At 46.2% G+C, this 19875-nt stretch overlaps 1 protein-coding gene across 1 annotated transcript; it reads right to left on the bottom strand.

The window, feature by feature from the left end:
- Window positions 1–1215: 1215 nt before the first annotated feature.
- On the bottom strand, window positions 1216–17278 carry wnt3 (wingless-type MMTV integration site family, member 3). Its single transcript, XM_086064002.1, has 4 exons — window positions 16897–17278; window positions 6067–6308; window positions 2596–2861; window positions 1216–1695 (listed from the first exon to the last, which is right to left on the bottom strand). The coding sequence occupies exons 1-4, from the start codon at window positions 16974–16976 to the stop codon at window positions 1216–1218; spliced, it is 1068 nt and encodes a 355-aa protein (XP_085920128.1). The 5' UTR covers window positions 16977–17278.
- Window positions 17279–19875: the final 2597 nt, after the last annotated feature.

Here is a 19875-nt window from a genome sequence, read left to right as displayed (position 1 = left end):
AAGACCTGCAGTCCTGTTCAGTAGTTAACACGGTGAGGTCCGCTTCCCCAGGCCACCCGCTCGAGTCACTTTTTTTCCTCTTTTTAAAGAGGTTGATTTAATTTTTAAAAGCAATCACTATACGCTACTCACAAAAAGTAATTGGATTTGGCTTTTGGGTGAATTTTCACGATGACCCCAAAATGCGCTATTAACATTTTCAGCTGACCTTGTCTAAACGTTTTCCTGACATGATGGACAGTTGGATTCAAAACTAGAGATAAACCGATAATGGGGGGTTTTCAGGGTCGATACGATACCAATTATTAGTAGTCAAGGATGCCGATAACCGATATTTGGAGCCGATATTTTAACTAAAATGGAAATTATTGGCATAATTTTTTTTTTTTTAAATACAAACTCAAGCTCTTGGTATTTATTATTTATTATTTATTTATTGAGCAACGTTTAGGGTTCATAAAATATTACACAGTCCATAGACATCTTTGTTCTAACAAAAAGTTCAGGAATTTTCCAGGGGCAGTAGCACGTCTTCAAAAGTTAAATAATTTAAGTAAATAGCTCCTTATTGTTTGCTACAGTAAATAGAAAATCAAATCAAATTTCAAAATATCTGAAGTATTAAAATTTTACTTCTCTAGTTTTAATTTCAAACAAAGACAGAAGGTGCAGAGAGTTCCCAGGGTCAGAAGCATCTATAAAAATGTGTTCCCTGATTCCCCCCCCCCGAAAACTTTATTTAATGGATCTATTATCGGCGGAATATTGCCGCTCATAATCGATAATCGTCTATCCCTTTTCAAAACTTTAGAGGTCAACTGTAAAGATTCTAGTGCATTATAGGTACATCCTGAAATTTCACCTGAAAGCGCAATTCCCCCCAAACTATTTGTGAGTAGCAGCAACCAGCCGGAGCGGCCCGACATGGGAGGTGTTAGATGCTTTGCTTACAATCCAAAAGCAAATAGTCTTGTGCTGTTGGTTTCGACTGCATTTATGTGTTACTGTACATGTGGTTGGCACAGAGGGGAAATAAATAAAGACAATGTGGGGATGTGAAGCTGGGGGGGGGAAGGTCAGAAGTGTCCACCAGGTCAGGGACCGGATGTTGGGTACAGAGCGGGACGCCGTTCAGGGATCTGAAAGGTTCGGGTGGCTCCTTATAGTCCAGTCCACCCGACCCCCCCCCCCCCCCCCACCCCCCCCCCCCGCTGTTCACTTGCACGTGTGCACGTCGTAAACGCGCATGCACTCCTGGCAGCTGACGTAGCAGCACCAGTGGAAGATGCAGTGGCACTTCTCCTTGCGCTTCTCAGTTCGGGTGTTGTGGCCGCGGCCGCAGCACAGCAGGTCGCAGCCCTCGATGCCGTGCGACGACACGTTGCAGGCGCGGTCCCGCGTGCCGAAGGAGCCGGTCTCCTGGTTGGGCTCGCAGAAGTTTGGCGAGCCCTCGTAGTAGACCAGGTCGCGCTCGGTGGGGTGCTTGAAGAAGGCGTACTTGACGCGCAGGGTCTCCACCCAGCCGCGGGACTCCCGGTGCTTTTCCGCCACCATCTCGGAGGCGCTGTCGTACTTGTCCTTCAGGTAGTCGCCCAGCATGCGGAAGTCGGGCTGCGCCCACCAGCACGTCTTCACCTCGCAGCTCCCCGACAGGCCGTGGCACTTGCAGCGCAGATGCATGTGGTCCAGGATGGTCTGGGGGGGGGGGGGGGGGGGACACACAACATGACATTGTTCAAATGTCAATGCAATCATACTACTCGGGAAGAGAGAGATGGAATCTGAGATAGAAACATTCCAAAGCCTGCGGTCATGCATACTTGACACCCACAGACAAAAAGTTTCATCAGTGGATTCACTAGTGGTGACAAGTAACCGCAATGCAAACTTTATTACTGCACTCTCAAATCAATTCGATTAAGTCAGAAGATAGCAAAGTAGACGGCCGTCTTCCTGGGATTAAGAAAAGTACAGGGAGTCCTTGATTCCCCCAAAACAATGCCGTGAGAGATCACCCGATGTGTTTTTTGCTATCTGAACTAAACCCTGTTCATCCAGATCTCCTAGATATTAATTATTTGCATTAAGTCGTTTTAACTCTAACCCTGTAAAGGAGACTTTGGGGTGCAGCTGCGAGTCCACATCAATAGAAGGCCGCCCTTAGGCTCCTGCTACCTTTTAACCTCACAAAAAAAAAGCCCCGTGCAACCTCACCGTCCCACCAGAAAATGGACAGGTGACCTCAAACCGGGGGGCTTGAGGTGCCCAAGCAGCAGGCACCCCCGCCGGCTTGTTCCCGTGTGGTCCTGACCAGCCGTGAATGCGTTTAGTCCCGACTTCCACCCTCAAGTCACGCAGCTGACTGACAGTCAGGGAATTTTTTACTGTGGGTGTGTTGCGTGTAGTGAAGTGTTCACTTTGAGCTCAAACAGAAACATCGGCCCATCTTCCAAATGAAAGAAAGCGTCAATCATCGTATTGACGTTCTTATCTTCGGAAGGAAATCTGGACAACCATCGACACATCTTTGGAATTGAGAATACATCAGCACCTTGACTTAAAAGATGCTTGAAAGCAACATTGACGAGTTTTTACCGTGCGTCCTGCTTCGTTGTTGTGCCGGTTCATGGCCGAGCGGGCGTCGGGTCGGTTCTCTCGGGCGTCGGCAAACTCTCGGGACACCAGCACGCCAAACTCCGCGTCCTCGCTGCAGCCGCCCCACTTCCAGCCCTCCCCGGGCGGTCCCTTGTGGTGGGAGTCACAGCCGCACATGGTGGACGTGCCCTCGGCGCAAGAACGCGTCACGGCGAAGGCCACGCCGGCCGAGGCGATGGCGTGGACAAACGCTGACTCTCTGGTTGCTGCGGGAGACGTAGAACGGGCACCAAACAGGTTGGGGGGGGTTGAGAGAAGGGAGAGAGTGTGTCAATCGTGTTAAACATGGTCAAGAGCAATTGTGAGCTCTGCCAACATCCAGACGCTGCTATTCAGAGTACTTCCCTTCCGCGCAACTCTGCTCAGGACAAAGAGGACACTCACTTGAGGATTCTACTTGGAATCATTACAAAGATTCCTCACTATATCGTGTTTTCGAAAACGACCCTTTTTTTTTTAATACCCTAAGTAGACGAACTCCTGTACCTTCTCTACCTCGACTCCTTGTACCCTCACTATTGCTCTGGGTTTTTCAGTCACACGCGTACTCTTGCCAGTACTCCAGTGCAACCCCCATCTCTCTCTCTTTCAGTTCTTCCTCTCACCACAGATTAAAATTTCATCTCCACGAAATCTCCTTTTTCCAAAAACGAGATAGAGCTGATCCTTGAAGGCTATCCCACCTCCAACTTAGTTTTTTTGTCTCTGCTGCAGCATACCTCAATTTGCCACGGTCTTACTCTTCTCATACTAGACCTGTACTAGTCTAAAAAAAAAAACTAAAAACAAACTCTGTGCCACTCCAGATTTCCTAACTCAGTGCCACAACTCCTCCCGTAGCTCCTTCAAACCTTCCCTGTGATTCTTTCATGTTGTGTTTGGCTGGTGATCAGTTCGCCCTAAGTTTTTTTTTTTTTTTCTCTCTTTAAAGAGCTCAGTATTGTTCATTCGGAAATGTCATCATCATTACTCTTTTTTTTTTTTATTTTTTTTTTTATTTATTATTATTTTTTTTTGTGTGTGTGCGTGCGTGCGTGTATTTGTTAGCTCACCAAAAAAACCTATTAGAAAAAATCTCATACCGTTCACCTAAACCGAACACCGCCGTCAGGAGACCCGAGGGGACCAAAGAAAACCAAGGAAGGTGAAATCCAGCACCGACCAGGCACCACCCACCAGAACTCCTCCCCAGCCCAAGAAACATCCAGACCCCAACAAATCCAAAAAACCTAAAATCAGGGAGGCCTCAAGAGACCGAAGGAGAGACCGAGAAAAGGGAGGAAGGACAGACGAAGCCGCCCAAAGTTAAGATAGTATAGGGTCTAGATCACTCACGACCCTAAAGAGCATAACTAGTGTAGAAAATGTATGGATTAACCCGTTGATGCCTCTGGTTGATTGGTATCACCAAGACCGCAGAGTGGCGGGACACGGTGCATAAAATATAACGGCAGGTCACCCGTGCTGGATGGTTTATAAGAACCCCCCCTGACGAGCCTCTTTGGGGACGTGGCAGGACCTTTCCTCCACGTCTCACTGGACGATAAGGACGGTAAACACTTTGTTTACTCTGGAACGAGCGAGGACTCCTGGGAAAAGCCGAGTCCCTGCAGTGACATCAGCCCCTTTTGTGGCGGCGTCAGTGAGGCCTTAGCGCTCGGTGGGATCTCATGACCTCCTGTCATCCCTGAGGTGTGTGCTGCTTTGCATCTGGATAGTGTTTCAGGAATGTTGTCAACCGCACCCCCCCCCCCCCCCCCCAACCCCCAACCCCAACCCCACACCACCTCATCTCTTACCCATCCCTGTTCAGCGCTCAAGGCCTTCAGGTGAAACCTAGCAGCACGTCGGCCCGTTTTCTTAGCTGACGCTGCCTTTGAAGACAGCGGCTCATTTTGTAAGATGACACCATTGTTTCATAATCGCAGCGCACTTGTTGTCTGTGGCTCTGCCGTTACGCGCCGCCTCTTACACAAATGCCAACACATACTGATACGCTGGGCCGGGCGGGGGGGGGGGGCCTGGTTTACTCAGGTAGAGCCAGAAATTCCAAGACTATGAGTCCGCCACCCACCTAGGCTCTTTATTAGTCAACATGTTGCCACACTGCTTGTTTGAGAGATCCAAGTGTGGTCCTTAAACTGGGGTCATTGGACCTACATGGGTCTAACATTGGGCTCTGCAAAATATTTTGCTGTATCATCAAATGTGCCTGCCACTCAAATGTAATAAACCAAAGACTTTCTTCCTTCATTAACCTTTTGACTTGAAGACTAATATTACAACTATCTTGGATGATATCAGTCAAATCAGCGGTTCCTGCTAAATCGGAACCGGGCCGTCATGTACAAGGCTCGCCTCTACCTGCTGGGCTCATCGACTCGCCATTGTTTCCTACGTGTCACGCTGTGTTATCCACACAAAGAGCCCAGCGACTCGCGCCCCCGCCGCCCCCCCGCTCTGCCCTGAGCTGGCATTCCCTAAACTCCCTTAACCAAGCGCACACCCCCACCCTCCCTTCACCCCCCCCCCAACAGAAATCCCATGCACCACGACCACCAGCCCCCGCTGTATGGCTCCAACCTCCCCAAGCCAGCTCGGGTACGTCCGAGGCTGGGTCGCTTCCCCGTCCCGAAGAGCGCACCCGGGCCAGGTTGGGAGAGATCCCCTTTCAGCCTGTTCATGACATGAGTCAAAAGGGCGTGTGAATGGGGCGTCCGTGGGAGCCGGACTGTGTGAGGCAAGCAGCGGCCTTCATGCACAGTAGGGGTTGAGCGGAGCCCCCCCCCCCCCCCCCCGGCCCTTTTCTATTGCCTGTAATCTCATTTGGCCTTCCCTTCTCCTTTTGAGTTGACGGAGGCGCTTGGACTGCTTACGCTGCCCACATTCATTCGCCTGTGACGCGCACACACACACACAAGCTGATTCTTTTTCCCAATCAGCGGCAACACAAGCGTCTACCTTCCCAACCGCCGACGGCGCGAGGCCTCATCCCGCTGTCCCCCTCACAGGAGGTGTCCAGACAATTAATATATTCCGCCTGTGAGCCACCTGATGAATGCGTGCAGTGTTTCAGTGGCACTTGACTGGAACCTCGCTGATGGACGCGGTGCGCTGACCCTCTTAAATGCGCGGTGCGCTGTACACGGGCAAAAAGGGGGGTGGCGAGGACAAATGCGGATGCAAGCGGAATGTGTCGGTGCTTGTGTCTGCGCTGGCTGCGGCTCGGAAAGGTGTCTATTATTGTAATTGCCCCAGTTAGTGTTTTTGGCAGCAGGAGTTCAGGCAGCCCTGCGCCTCGGGTGCCAAACTGCTACATGTGGAGGTTTTGTAACGGCTTGCAGTAGCCTTTCTGAACCCGCCACTCATGAGTCATCTCCACAGTGACGCAAACGCGGAAGGCCGGCGTACCTTTATCCAGCACCGGGCCGAAGATGGCCAGGTTGTCCTTGATGGTGGTGCAGTTCCACCGCCGGCCGCGGAACTGGTGCTGGCACTCCTGGATGCCCAGTTTGACTCCCTCGGCCACGCTGGGCATGATCTCGATGTAGTTGCGGCAGAAGCGCAGCTGCTTGGGAACCAGGCCGGGGATGGAGCCGCACAGGATGGGTTGGGAGCCCAAAGATGAGTACTGCTGCCCCAGGGCCAGCGACCTGGGGGGGGGGGGGGGCAGCAACAACGTCAGTCAGTACCACACTTTGTTACAAAAGCCTTGAGACACTAGAATAATTCTAAAATCAAGAGTCCTTCGCTTTGCGTCTAATTCATATACAATCCCTTCAAGACATTAGAGTCAATGAGTCTTCAAATTAATTAGCTTGAGGTCTTCAACTTCTTCTGATCTGTAACACTTTAAAGTCCCTAGTGCCCAGTCCAAAATCCGGTCATTCACATTAAAGTCTTGTAGATTAAAGTCTTGGAGTCAATGGAGTACAGAATCTTGAACTTTGTCTTGAGCCACAAAACCTAGAGGTCACTGGTGCCAATGTCAGGTGTCTATCACGTTAAGTCGTTAACATCATCTTTTACAACAGAGTCAATAGGGGTCTTGAACTTAGTTAACTTTAAGTCTTTGACTTTTTCTTGGTTTGCAAAACTTTCAAGGCTCTCGTGTAAACTCCAGTCTTTCACGTCAAAGTCTTTTTACTGAAGGAGTCAATAAAGTCAAAAGTCTAGAATTAATTAGCTTTTAGTTTTAAACTTCTTCATCAACACCTTTGAGTCACTGGTGTCAAGTGCAAAGTCTCACATTAAGTCTTTAACTTGGTCTTGAGCTTCAAGACCTTTAAGACACTATTACCACATTTGTATGAAGCCGGAAGTCACAAGTCTAAAGTCCAAAATGTCTCAAACCACCATGAAGTCAGAACCAAAGAGCAGCTACCACAAAAGTAAAGGAAATCAGGTGAGTCAATCAGATTCTACTCATTAAAATAAATTAACTCAATTAGTTTCAGGTCAAGCCGTAAAGGCAAATGCGATCCTGTTCCCTTCTTTGCTTTTATTCAGCGCAAATTCCTCCCTCACACTTTGTGTCCTCTGTGAACTTCCTACATTCCCAATAATGGTGACGTGCCGGGGGGGGGGAGGCTCTCTGGATGGAAACCTGCCGCACCACAACAGCAGACTCCTTCAATTCTTGACAGCACAACCATTCATGGTGAGTCACTAATGTACTCCAATACTGACAGCTCCTGTTTATTTATTGGAGGGCCACGGGTTGGCCTCTCAATCAATCAATCAATCAATCAATCAGGGGTTGGACTACAGTCTTTGAGTTGTCCATCAGCTTTAATTTTTCATCTCATCAAGACACGCAAGGACAGTAGTACACTTCCAAGGTGCTGATGTCATCGCTACAAACTCAATACAATATCCGTTTGATTAGCAGCTCGGGTCCGAGTGGACAACATGACGCTGGGGGGGGGACTTGAAAAGGCTCCCAGGGTGGCGGCGCTTTGGTGTGGGGGTTGACAGTTGACAGCGATCAGATCATAGCGCCGCTCAGGATGACCTCGGGACCCCCTGCGGGGCGCAACCCAATCAGTGCGGCTAGCGACGGTGACAGATGAGCAAGCTGCAGCCCCCTTGACAGCGCAAAGTCAAGTATGAATACAATTTTACTACCACTAGCAACCTCACAAACTATAAAATGATAACGTTAGCATAACATTAGCAATACTAGCTAGCAAGCTACACTATCTATTGATCTAGCTAAATTTCTATCTAGCTATCTGGCTAGTTAGCGAGCAACCAGCTAGCTAGCTTTACACGCGTCTATCCATCCATCCGGCTATCTATTTAGCTATCCAGCTAGCATTTTATAATGTGAAGTTTGTTCACATTATAAAATCAGGCCACCATCAGTTCACATTGTTACAGTGCATTATCAGGATTCTATTTTACCACGTTATGATCGTATGTTTTATTCAGGACAATATCCATTCAGAGAACAGCAAAACACATTCAAAGCACACGCATACTTGAGCTGCTGTCAGCCACAGCTCACGACCAGACACTCACATGCAGAAATTGTCAACCCCCTTCTGAAAAAAAAACGCAATTGACGTAATTTTTACAGAGATCTTAGATCACTTCAACATACTTCCTTGACACCAATTAGTACTCTCCTATTGGCCTGGCATTTGGCGGCATCTTGTGACATTTTAGGGCATTACAGAAAGTGCACAAAAATTGCGAATAGGTGAGAGTGCACAAACGCTCGTCGGTCAATTTGCGAATTTCAAATCGTGAATAGTACGGCGTTCACTGTGCTAGCGTCGTCATCCATCTTGGATGTCAACATTCTCAACTTTGCGTTCCAAATATGATCTTGGACGTTCTGTCACTCCGCAGGGTGGATGAGGAATGAGTCTCAGCCCAAGGGGATGTCAGTGGAGTCGTGACAGCACGTAGACCGCGCTAGCCCCGCCCACCTGCCCTCCCGCCTTCCTTCTTGCCTTTCCCCTGGCTTCTCGTAAGCCGCCAGCAACATGTCCCGACCGGGGCGGCGAACGGCAGACCTCCACGGAGGCAGCCAGCCATCCGGGGGAATCCGCTGCAGGCGCTGGGACAAACGGCAAAGAGTGGCGGCGGCGGCGGCGGCGGCGGCGGCGGAGGCCAACTGCAGGCTTTGGCAGGTGCGTGCCTCGGCAAGTCCCGCGTGGGGCCTCTTATGGCCTGGGGGGCTTTGCAGCCTGGTTGGGGGTTTTCTCTGTTGCGATCTAAGTGGGCTCATCTGAAAGTACAGTAGCAGCTTTTAACGTATGGCTCGAGGTCAATCAATTGACTCATAGAATCAATTCCCCCTTTGAAATGCCGTTCATCGGTCCCAGCCCTGTAACTGGAGCGTCTGCTCTTATTGTGAAACTTTATTCACAGTTTTAAAAATAAAATAAAAAAAGTTGCTGGGCTGACGTGCACAAAGCTACGAGCATGTAGCATGGCTAAGATGCCACTAGCGGACTGTTTCAGATGGCGACTTCCTCCAAACAGGACGTGGCTGTCTTCGGAGTGATCTGTTCACAAAAAGGTGACCTTTTGATATAAACCCACTGCGAGGGCATTAATAAAAGACTCGCAAACAAACTTTATCTCGTTAATAAGTCAGGCTAGCATATGCTACGTTGAGCCTGGAGCGTCGCATCCCAGGTGACTTTGGGGGACGGTATTTGCATTCAACTCGTATTTACCTCGCAACGTGGACGCACAAGCGGATGTTTGTCATATTCGCCCGCGGGCGCTCGCATCACTAAGCGCGCGAGTCCTTGGCAGAATCGCGCTGCCGGCGCGTTGTTGCTGTTGCCGAAATCCCTAAAGAAGGTCCACGGAGAGCCGAAGATAGCGGAAAGTGGGTTACGGATGGTTGGCGGCTTTTCTCAAGGACGGGACTTTTTTTCTCGTGTTGACGACTTTTTCTCTGGCACACGTTTGATTTGTAGTCCAACAGCTTCCGGCTGATCAGATAAAAAATGACAGGACCATTGAAAGATGTTCCAACCTGTCGGGAGCTCCGCGGCTCATCCTGCCTGCTGCTGCTGCTGCTGGAGTGCAGCGTTGGGACGAGGACGCCCTGCGGTCACGAGAGGGAAGATGAACACGACGTAAACTTGTGAACTCTCCGCCGAGACCATCAGACACATTAGGCCTAATTTACTCGAGGCTTACGCGTGCAAAAAAAACAAAAAACGGCACAAACTTGATGCGACTAAGCGGGCGCGCAAATTTAGGCTTGCGTAGGCCCAAACGGACAAAATGACCGCACACGTTCTGGAAGGAATATAAATAAATAGATGCCCTTGGACATTTGCAATCATAGAAGAAACGTGGCAGGCCACAAAAACTGATATGGTGGGCCCACATCTGGCCCTCAGTCCTTGAATTTGATTCCTATGACCTAAAAACTCACTTGGAGGGTGTCACAAGAAGGTGTCATGCCATAGCACCAAAAACAAACATTCTGCATAAATTCTATTGATAGCGATTGATGCAGAGCAGTTTTTTTTTTTTTTTAGTGTCCTGTCCCCGATGCATCCAATTCCCAGGACGAGTAAATCAAACAAAAGGCCTATTTTTATTCCGCCCTTTTTTTTTTAACCAGATAACAATTCATTGAGATTTCCGGAACAACACTGACCTGCCCAAGAGGTCAAACAGCGCATGTCATAACGAAGCTGTGGAAACCGAAACGCAAACAACAAACACCAATTTCAAATTTGGAACACAGGCGGCGGCGGCGTTCAGTGGTTTCAAACTGGTAGTCCCTCAGGATAAAACGGAAAACTCCGAGCCGAATATAACTTCAGAGAGAGTTTTGCTTTAGTCAGCAGAGTGTATTCCATGCCGCGGGGCCATCAAAGCTGATTGCTCTTTTTTTTTTTGCAAACTCACGCCTTACCCGGGGAATAGATAAAAACAAGTGTAGCGCAAGAACGCAAAGGCATAGCAACGGCTTGTTTATCGCGGTAAAGCACAAACATAAGGTGGAATCGAGCCTTTAAAAGAGCTTTATAAATGACATTTATTTATTTATTTATTTATTTATTTATTTATTATTCAATTAATTAAAAGAAACCGTACCCCAGGGCCGGAGACATTTGTACGACGGCGTATTGGGGCCACGTATATATTATATATATATAGATATATTTTTCACAGAGGTGGGGGGGGGGGTTAATATTCTGAGAAAAAACTTGCGACTTTATAAAGTGGCAAATTTGCGAGAGAAAAAAAGCATTCGTTGGTGGTTAATGGGACACTGTTTATAAATTGAAAAGGCAGGATGGAGACGGGATTCATTCTTAATTTAAACTTTATTCGTCATACACGGCAGCGGGAGCGACAACAAACTTCCTGATCCGCTGACTTAACACTAACCAATCAGAAGCTAGCATGCTTTAGGTAAATGCAAGTGAATGACGGAGAGCAGCAGATTCGACACATCAACTTAGCTACTTGTACAAAAAAAATAAAAGTTATGAATGTGTAAATAATAATTCTGGAAACATAAAAGTTCAATACTACGTGTATTTCTCAGAAGGTTTTTTCTCCTAAATCTCCCACTTTATAAAGTGGCAAATTTGCACGTTTTTTTCTATAAATAAAAAATAATAATAATCTATACGTGGCCCTAATACGCCGTCGTACATTTATTTGGATGATGCACTCAAATAAAACGCGTAGTTAAAAAGGCGCAAGAAGTTGGCTATCGCTAATTTATTTTTGACTCTGCGATAGAAGCAGGTTCTATTTCTGAAAAAGAAACCACACTTCACCTGATGTTTGGCGTTGCTAGCTTTTTTGCTGATAAGATTTATTTTCCGTAACTGAGTAATATTTTTGTTTGCCTCTTCCGCTAACACTTCCAATTCCATCACTTCGAACTTCATTTTTGTGCTTTTGTAGCCCACCCAAATGTTCAAATGTTGCAATTTAGCACCCGCTGTTTGAGATCTTAGTAACTCAGGCTTGTTGAGATCAATGCTTCAAATCCAGTCTACTCAGTCATTTTGTTTTGGTCAGTGTCATCCCGCTTCACAAAGACAGGATGTTGTAAAAGGAAGCTTCTTTTTTTTTTTTTTGCAGTTTTTTTTGCCAGGTATAGCATGATCTTAGCTGTGTGTTAGCTCATTGCTATTTTGATGCTAGCTTGTTGGCTCGGTGCTCCAAATGTCAGCACTAATCCGTCCGACGCAAATCAAAACTCGCACGAGAGCGTGTGGAATCTTCAGGTGCGCTTCTGGAATTTGTTTGCGTGGATGAGAGCGAGGACACGGCGTCTTTCGAAAATATTACGTGCTGATAATTAAATCGCTCGTGGTGGTGTTGTTGTTGCTTGCGTGTTGTGAATTGTCCCATGGTTGAAATCCTCACGGAGGATGGATTCGCATGTCTGAATGTACATTTTGATCAACAACGAAATCAAACTTTTGTGCCGTATTTGACCGGGTCAATATGACCCGGGGGGGGGGGGGGGGGGTGCATGTGACCTCATGTGTCTTAGCTCATAATGAACGCGCTAGCAGGTGAGACGGGTGAGCTAATGAAGACTTTTAAATGTTGAATGTGTGCTCAGTCTTAATGAGTTCGTAGCCTCGGGGCCTCCGAGGTTTCCCTTTGAGGAACCGGCCCGGCCTGTGTTTTAGTGCCACTAATAGCCATGCGCGCTGGAGGTGGAGGTGGAGGTGGGAGCGGGGGGGGGGGGGGGGGGGGTGTATGATTGTGAATACTTTGTCATTTCCTACATGAGCGCTGTGCATCTGCTTTGATGACGGGCCAGATTATGCCCGCTTTGAAATGTTCTTGTGAAAAGCTCGCCTCACTCTCGCGCTCCTGCATGTTGACGTTGACGTCGCACCCGGAGCCAGTTTCACTCTTTGCATGAAAGTTGGGAGGCGTGTTTATCAACGGCAGTTCAATTTTAGCAACATGATATTTGGTAGGCTTGTCTATCATGAGTGGATCCACACAAAAAAAAGTATCGGGAAGCCATGTGAAAAAACACACAGGTGCTTTGAAGCTACCATCTTAAAACTATTTTGGGCAGTTTCTAATTGTCAGTCAAAACTTTAAAAAAATGCAGCCCCCGAATACAATTTCGCTTAGCTACATGAAACTTGGTAGGCATGTCTATCATGAGTAGACCCACGAAAAAGTCTCAAAAAGCCATGTTCGGAAACACACAGGAAGTCTGCTACAGTCCTTTATAGCTATCATTTGAATGCCGTTTTTGGCAATTTCCAAGCATCCTTCAATTTTTTTGAAAATTCAGTCCCCGAATCCAATTTCACTGAGTTACATAAAACTTGGTAGGCATGTCTATCATGAGTAGACCCACGAAAAAGTCTCAAAAAGCCATGTTCAGAAACACACAGGAAGTCTGCTACAGTCCTTTATAGCTATCATTTGAATGCCGTTTTTGGCAATTTCCAAGCATCCTTCAATTTTTTTGAAAATTCAGTCCCCGAATCCAATTTCACTGAGTTACATAAAACTTGGTAAGCATATCTATCATGAGGAGACCCACGAAAAAGTCTCAAAAAGCCATGTTCGGAAACACACAGGAAGTCTGCTACAGTCCTTTATAGCTATCATTTGAATGCCGTTTTGGCAATTTCCAAGCATCCTTCAATTTTTTTGAAAATTCAGTCCCCGAATCCAATTTCACTGAGTTACATAAAACTTGGTAGGCATGTCTATCATGAGTAGACCCACGAAAAAGTCTCAAAAAGCCATGTTCAGAAACACACAGGAAGTCTGCTACAGTCCTTTATAGCTATCATTTGAATGCCGTTTTTGGCAATTTCCAAGCATCCTTCAATTTTTTTGAAAATTCAGTCCCCGAATCCAATTTCACTGAGTTACATAAAACTTGGTAAGCATATCTATCATGAGGAGACCCACGAAAAAGTCTCAAAAAGCCATGTTCGGAAACACACAGGAAGTCTGCTACAGTCCTTTATAGCTATCATTTGAATGCCGTTTTGGCAATTTCCAAGCATCCTTCAATTTTTTTGAAAATTCAGTCCCCAAATCCAATTTCACTGAGCTACATGAAACTTGGTAGGCATATCTATCATGAGGAGACCCACGAAAAAATCGTCTCAAAAAGCCAGGAAGTCTTCTCCTCCTTTAGAAGCTATTATTCTAATGCCATTATCTCAATTTCCTAGCATCCTTCAAATTTTTTTGAAAGTTTGACTCCGAAGTGCACCTGCCTTGCATCACACAGTCCAAAAAAGACTCTTTTGCCACAAGCCTCAAGTGAACTTTAACCCCCCCAGCCCTTGGCCTCTCACAAACGTTCCTGCCTTCTTTGCTTCAACGTTCACCGCAAATCTGCCAATAACAGCACCACATCCTCAATCCTTTCACATGGAGTGGTCGCACTGGGAATCATTTAAAGTGATCCCTCCGAGATTGAGGAGTGCAAGTTTTCTTTTCTTTTTTCTCTTTTTTTTTGGGGAAGGGTGAGGGGTCTGTCAGATAATGACATTCCTGAGACCCGGAGATGGACTCTTCAGCTCCATTTAAGCTGCTTTGGGTCACACAGGAGAGGTGTGTGTGTGTGTGTGTGTGTGTGTGAACCTCCTTGGCTTTGCCTTCAGATCTTAGGACAAAAAGTGATTCCGCAAATATGATGTTGATCCAAAACCACCTTTTTGTCGTGTCATTCTAATCAGATACAGTTAAAAAAAATTCTTCATTTAGAATTTTTTTTGCTAAGCGATTAGTTGAACAATATAATTATTAGACACTTTTGGGGCCTCCTCGTGCCATGTTTGTACACCCCCTGGAAAGTTAGCAAAAAATAGCACATTTCTACATGACATTTAGTGAATATGTCATTCATACAGGATGCAGCAAAAAAAGTACCAATGACCCATTTTTCCAAAATTGAACAGATTTGGCCATTTTGTGTTAAAGGAGACATTTTAGGTTAACTCCAGGGCTTCGCAACATCAAAATTGGTAAGCATGTCTATCACAAAGTGGATGCTCAAAAAGACACACAAAGTCTGTTGTGTTACATTTTTAGGGTCACTCTGGCCATTTCCAGTGGTCCTTCTTAAAAAAAATAAAAATAAAAAATAAAAAATCAGCCCCTAAATCCTGTTTCACTTAGCTACATCAAAGTTGGTAATCATGTCTATCATGAGTAGACCCACAAAAAAGTCTCAAGTAACCATGCTCAAAAATACACACAAAGTCTGCTATGTTACTTTGAAGCTGCCATTTTATGGCCATTTCCAGGCGCCCTTCAAATCTTTTGAAAATTCGGCCCCTGAATCCAGTTTCATTTAGCTACGTGAAACTTGGTAGGCATGTCTACCGTGAGTAGACCCACAAAAAAGTCTCAAGATGCCATACTCAAAAAGACACATGAAGTCTGCTATGCTACTTTGAAGCTGCCATTTTAGGGCCACTTTGGCCATTTCCAGGCATCAGTCAAATCTTTTGAAAATTCAGCCCCCAAATCTAGTTTGACTTAGTAAATTGAAAGTTGGTAGGCATGTCTAACTTGCTTAGACGCACAAAAAAAGTCTCAACATTTCCGGGGGTCTTTTCTCCTTTTTTTTTTTTTTACAGTTTTTTTTTTTAGAAAACGCTAAAAAACACATTTACAAAGCCCTCAAGCTTCTCATCATGACTCGATGAACATGACAGTCCAACAGAACTGTATTCTCAGTCAAATTGTTTCCCCGCAGCATTCTTGAATTAGAATTTACGAGGCCAATTGACTCTCCAAAGTCTCCTGATTAGCGCTCGCTGCATGCTCGTATCCAGAATGTGCATATCACTGCTCCCTCACAATTTACGGCCCCTCCGTCAGGCGCTGCCAGAGGAGCCCGCCGGGCTCCTCGCTGAAACCCAACTCGTTTGACGTTCCCGAGTGGGAGGGGGCTCCTGACGGCAGCCATTCCTCAGCACCTGCGCCTTCACCTGGAGCCACGCCGCTAAAAAAAAATTGTCAGCCTCAATCAAAGGCAACCGCGCTCTTTGTTCGCTACCGGGAACGCGACACCGCCGTCGCGTAAGTTCCTTGAAGGCGCAAAAAAAAAAAAAAAAAAAACAGGGGTCAGCAAGCTGAGCCCTTTTGTGGCTCGTGCGCGGTGGTCCTCGCCGCAGCCAGCAGTGGGCGTGCAGGCCTCGCAAAACGCTTGGCGGTCGCCGCCGCGCTAAATGGAAGCAGAAGCGCGCGCTGGCGCTGCGCGGCGCGGCCACATGCTCGCTGGGCTACCGAACGCGTAGTAGCGTTGACAAGTTGCGCGGGCGGAGCCAGGTCGCCTTTGTCACACGCACACACACACACACACACACACACACACACGCTCATATTTACCGAGAAGCAGTAGAACTTCCAAATCACTCAAAAGTTCACCAAAATTCTGCGGTCACTCGCATGGAGGTGACAAGCTGTAACCATAACAAATAATTAACGACCAAATTGCACTGGCATGAAAACAACCAAAGTCATTTTTGTTCTTGTTCGATTGTGAGTTTTTTCTTAGAAAAAAAATGACTTTGTTCTTGTAACTTGGCAACTTTTTTCTTCTTGAACATGTCAACACTAAAAACAAATTGTGTAAGATTTGCTCAAAAATATCACTTTTTACCAACATTAAAAAAAAAATCAGCAAGATTAAGATTTTTAGCTCAATAAATTGGTAAAAAAAAAAGTTGAAGTGAAAACAAATTATTTTCTGCTTTCATGGAATTCTGACATCATTTCTTGTGAAATTTAGTTTAATTACATTCTGCTTCCATGCAATTTTTTTGATCAATTGAATTTGTATCTTGAATAGAATTGTGGCTTCTTCTTTTTTTTTTTTGTGAAATTCAGTTTAATATTTTCTGCTTTGGTGGAATTTCTTGTTCAATTGAGTTTTTATCTTAAAGAAAATTTTGACTTGTTTTTTTTTTTCCTCTGAATTTCTCCCAGAATTGGGTTCAGTTGTCTTCTTTAGACTCCATTTCTAGCGCAATTATCTTCCTGTTATTTATGGAATTTTGCCTCCCATGTTTTATGCAATTACATCCAAATTCAATGCTATATTTTTGCCATCAAACTCATTTAATTCCTGTCAAAATGCACATAATTCACTATTAAGTCCGACCCTTCAACTTCAACTAATTCATCACCCGGGGAGGCCTTTTTTTGCATGTTTTGTCTCCCGAACGCCGCACCACGTCGTAGGGGCTTGCGGGCGGGCCGGTTGGTTGGCGCGGGCGGCGTACTCACCACCAGATGGGATAGCCTCCGAGCACCCTCGAGCCGCACAGCCACACGCACAGCAAATATCCAATCAGGTACAAATCCATGAGGCCAGCCTGCTTGGAGCGTTCAACGCATGGAAGCTCCGCTTTCCCCGCAAGATTTTTGGGAAATTTTCAGGAGTGAAGCCGCAGCGTGGAATTCAATTGAAGATGTCGAAAAGAAGAAGAAGAAGAAGAAGAAGCGTCCTGTTGTATTCGCGTCGGGCCAGGAAAGTGTGTGAGGCTCCTGGTGGCTGCCAGAAAGAAAAAGTGAGCGACGATCCTCTGCGTCCGTCCTTCCCTCCCTCTCTTCTTCTCCTTCTTCTTCTCCTTCTTCCCTAAGGTAGATGTCTTCCTCCCGCTGCACTTTTTTCTCCCTCAGGATGCCTCATCCACAGGCCCAATATTAAATGGGAGGGAGAGGAGGAGGAGGAGGGAGGTGAAGGGGGGGGGGGGGGTGTTGGAGATGTCAGCTGGCAAGCCAATCACAGGAGATGGCCTTAGGTTACGAAAAAAAAAATTATTATTCCTTCCCATCTGTCAATCACCCCCCAAAACTCCCGACCCATCCTCCAGTCGTGTGCAGAGAGGGCGGGACGCACGGAGAAGGTAACTTGCCCCCCCCCCCACACACACACACCCCGAAAAAAAAAATGTAGAAAAGGTTGCGGCCTGACTAATTGATCCGGATATCGGCCAGCGAGCGCATGTCGCCGCACGCCGCTGGGGGGGGGGGCGGGGGGCGGGGGGCGGGGTAGACGATGTATACAGTGAATTTTCCAAATTGTTACCCGCCCGCCCCAGTGGGGGGAGCGCATAAAAGGGGCCACAATAAAGCCATAAAGTGCGGCGGTGGCCGGGCCAGGCATGCCGCGGCCCAAAGGCGACACTTTTTTTTTTTTACATCATTGTCATTCTGATGGCTGGAGGGAGGGGGTGGGGGGTGAAGGAAGGGGGGGGGGGGTACGTGTGACGGATGGCCTGGAGTCATCCGATTCACATACGAGGAAACTGATCAGCATGAATAGCGACAAGATAGCGAGCATCAAAGGAGAGTCGCAGCGCGCCAGACGACTAGACGGGCCGTGGCGCGAACGGGGCTGCGATGTCACACGCAACAAAACGAGACTCGTAACGCCAGTTGCCACTCCCTGCTGGAAACCTGCGCAAACCGCAGTCCTGCTTTCACCAGACAACTCATTTTCATCTTGATTTCATCGTGTGCGCCGTGGCCACCTGGAGGCGCTATAATCCACATTTGTGGATATCATGGACAGCGACAGTAATATTAGTCATTCTTTGCAGAGGATAAAGATTGTACACCCATGAGTGTGTACAGTTTTCTAATATCTGTTAGTTTCAGGGTTATAGCACCACAACACTGATGCTATTAGTATTACATTGGCATTTCCTATTATGTGTTAGCATTAAGCTAGCGGACTAACGCAAAAAAATGTTTTAATATCCATTTATGAAGAAAAATAAATTGCAATTTTTCTTCATAAATGGATACATGGGTACAGATTATCTGACAAAATGTAAAGAAAAATAAATGTTGCCAGAAACTTGAATTAGACTCATTGGGTTTCCCTTAGTGGGCCGGATATGGCCCCCAGGTCTTAAGTTTGACACCTGTGCGCAAGACAGTCTCACTTTGGGATCAACTTACATTTTCACAAATTAGTGGAAGGGAACTGTGCCACCTTTTTAGCCGCCCTTCTGTAGTTTGTAGGAGACCTAAACGACGCCCCTCAACATCAAAATTCTGCTTGACTGGGAAGCGAGATGAAAAGAATCTGAAAAAGGAGAAAGGATGGAAATGGTGAAAAGGTGATGGAGAAAAGAAGGGTGGAGGAGGCAAATATTTTGGAATTGGATGGGGAAGACGGATAGAAATTATGAAAAGAAAAATGTTTGAAAACAGATGGGGGAAAGTATAGAAAATGGACCGATAGTAGAAAGGCAAGGGCAAAAGGATGGAAGAGATAAGATGGCGGAAGAAGAAATAAGGCGTGGCCGAAGGATGGAAACTGGACAGGAAAACGATGGGAGGAGAATGGAAATATCATAGAAAGCGTTGGTAAAATGGTGGAAAAGTGCTGGGACAAGGATGGAAAATACGTTTTTTAATTCACATTGTGTGCAGCAGTAAACTGTATTTTCTTGTCCAAAAGCAAAGCTAAATTCATTTGATTTTCTCTCCAGAGTCCATACACTTATGAATTGGAAGTTCAAAGTTGGATGTGGTATAATGCGGTTCCAGCCAGACATCTGTGAAAAGTGTACTCGGTCACCCAAGTACTTAATTTGGTGTTAAATGCACTAGCCGTGTAAATCTTAAATTAGCTTAGCAATTAGCATGGCCATTTTCCTGTTTACCTTTGAGAGAACGACACTTGTCCGTAATGTAGCTTATTCGCCACCATGATAACAATTAGCGATGATTGGTCAATCTTAGGTTAGCTTAGCCATTAGCATGGCTTTTTCATCTTTTCCTGTTTACCTTTGAGAGAACAATACTTGTCAGTAATGTAGCTTATTCGCCCCCATGATAACAATTAGTGATGATTGGTCAATCTTAGGTTAGCTTAGCCATTAGCATAGCTTTTTCATCTTTTCCTGTTTACCTTTGAGAGAATGACACTTGTCCGTAATGTAGCTTATTCGCCCCCATGATAACAATTAGAGATGATTGGTCAATCTTATGTTAGCTTAGCCATTAGCATGGCTTTTTCATCTTTTCCTGTTTACCTTTGAGAGAATGACACTTGTCCGTAATGTAGCTTATTCGCCACCATGATAAAAATTAGAGATGATTGGTCAATCTTAGGTTAGCTTAGCCATTAGCATGGCTTTTTCATCTTTTCCTGTTTACCTTTGAGAGAACAATACTTGTCAGTAATGTAGCTTATTCGCCCCCATGATAACAATTAGCGATGATTGGTCAATCTTAGGTTAGCTTAGC

This window comes from Leptonotus elevatus, chromosome 20 (genome assembly GCF_054856555.1).
Source record: "Leptonotus elevatus isolate MCC_2025b chromosome 20, RoL_Lele_1.0, whole genome shotgun sequence".
In the NCBI taxonomy this organism is placed as follows: domain Eukaryota; kingdom Metazoa; phylum Chordata; class Actinopteri; order Syngnathiformes; family Syngnathidae; genus Leptonotus; species Leptonotus elevatus.
Note: the sequence above shows the minus strand (reverse complement) of the source record. Positions and strands in the feature narration are given on the sequence as shown.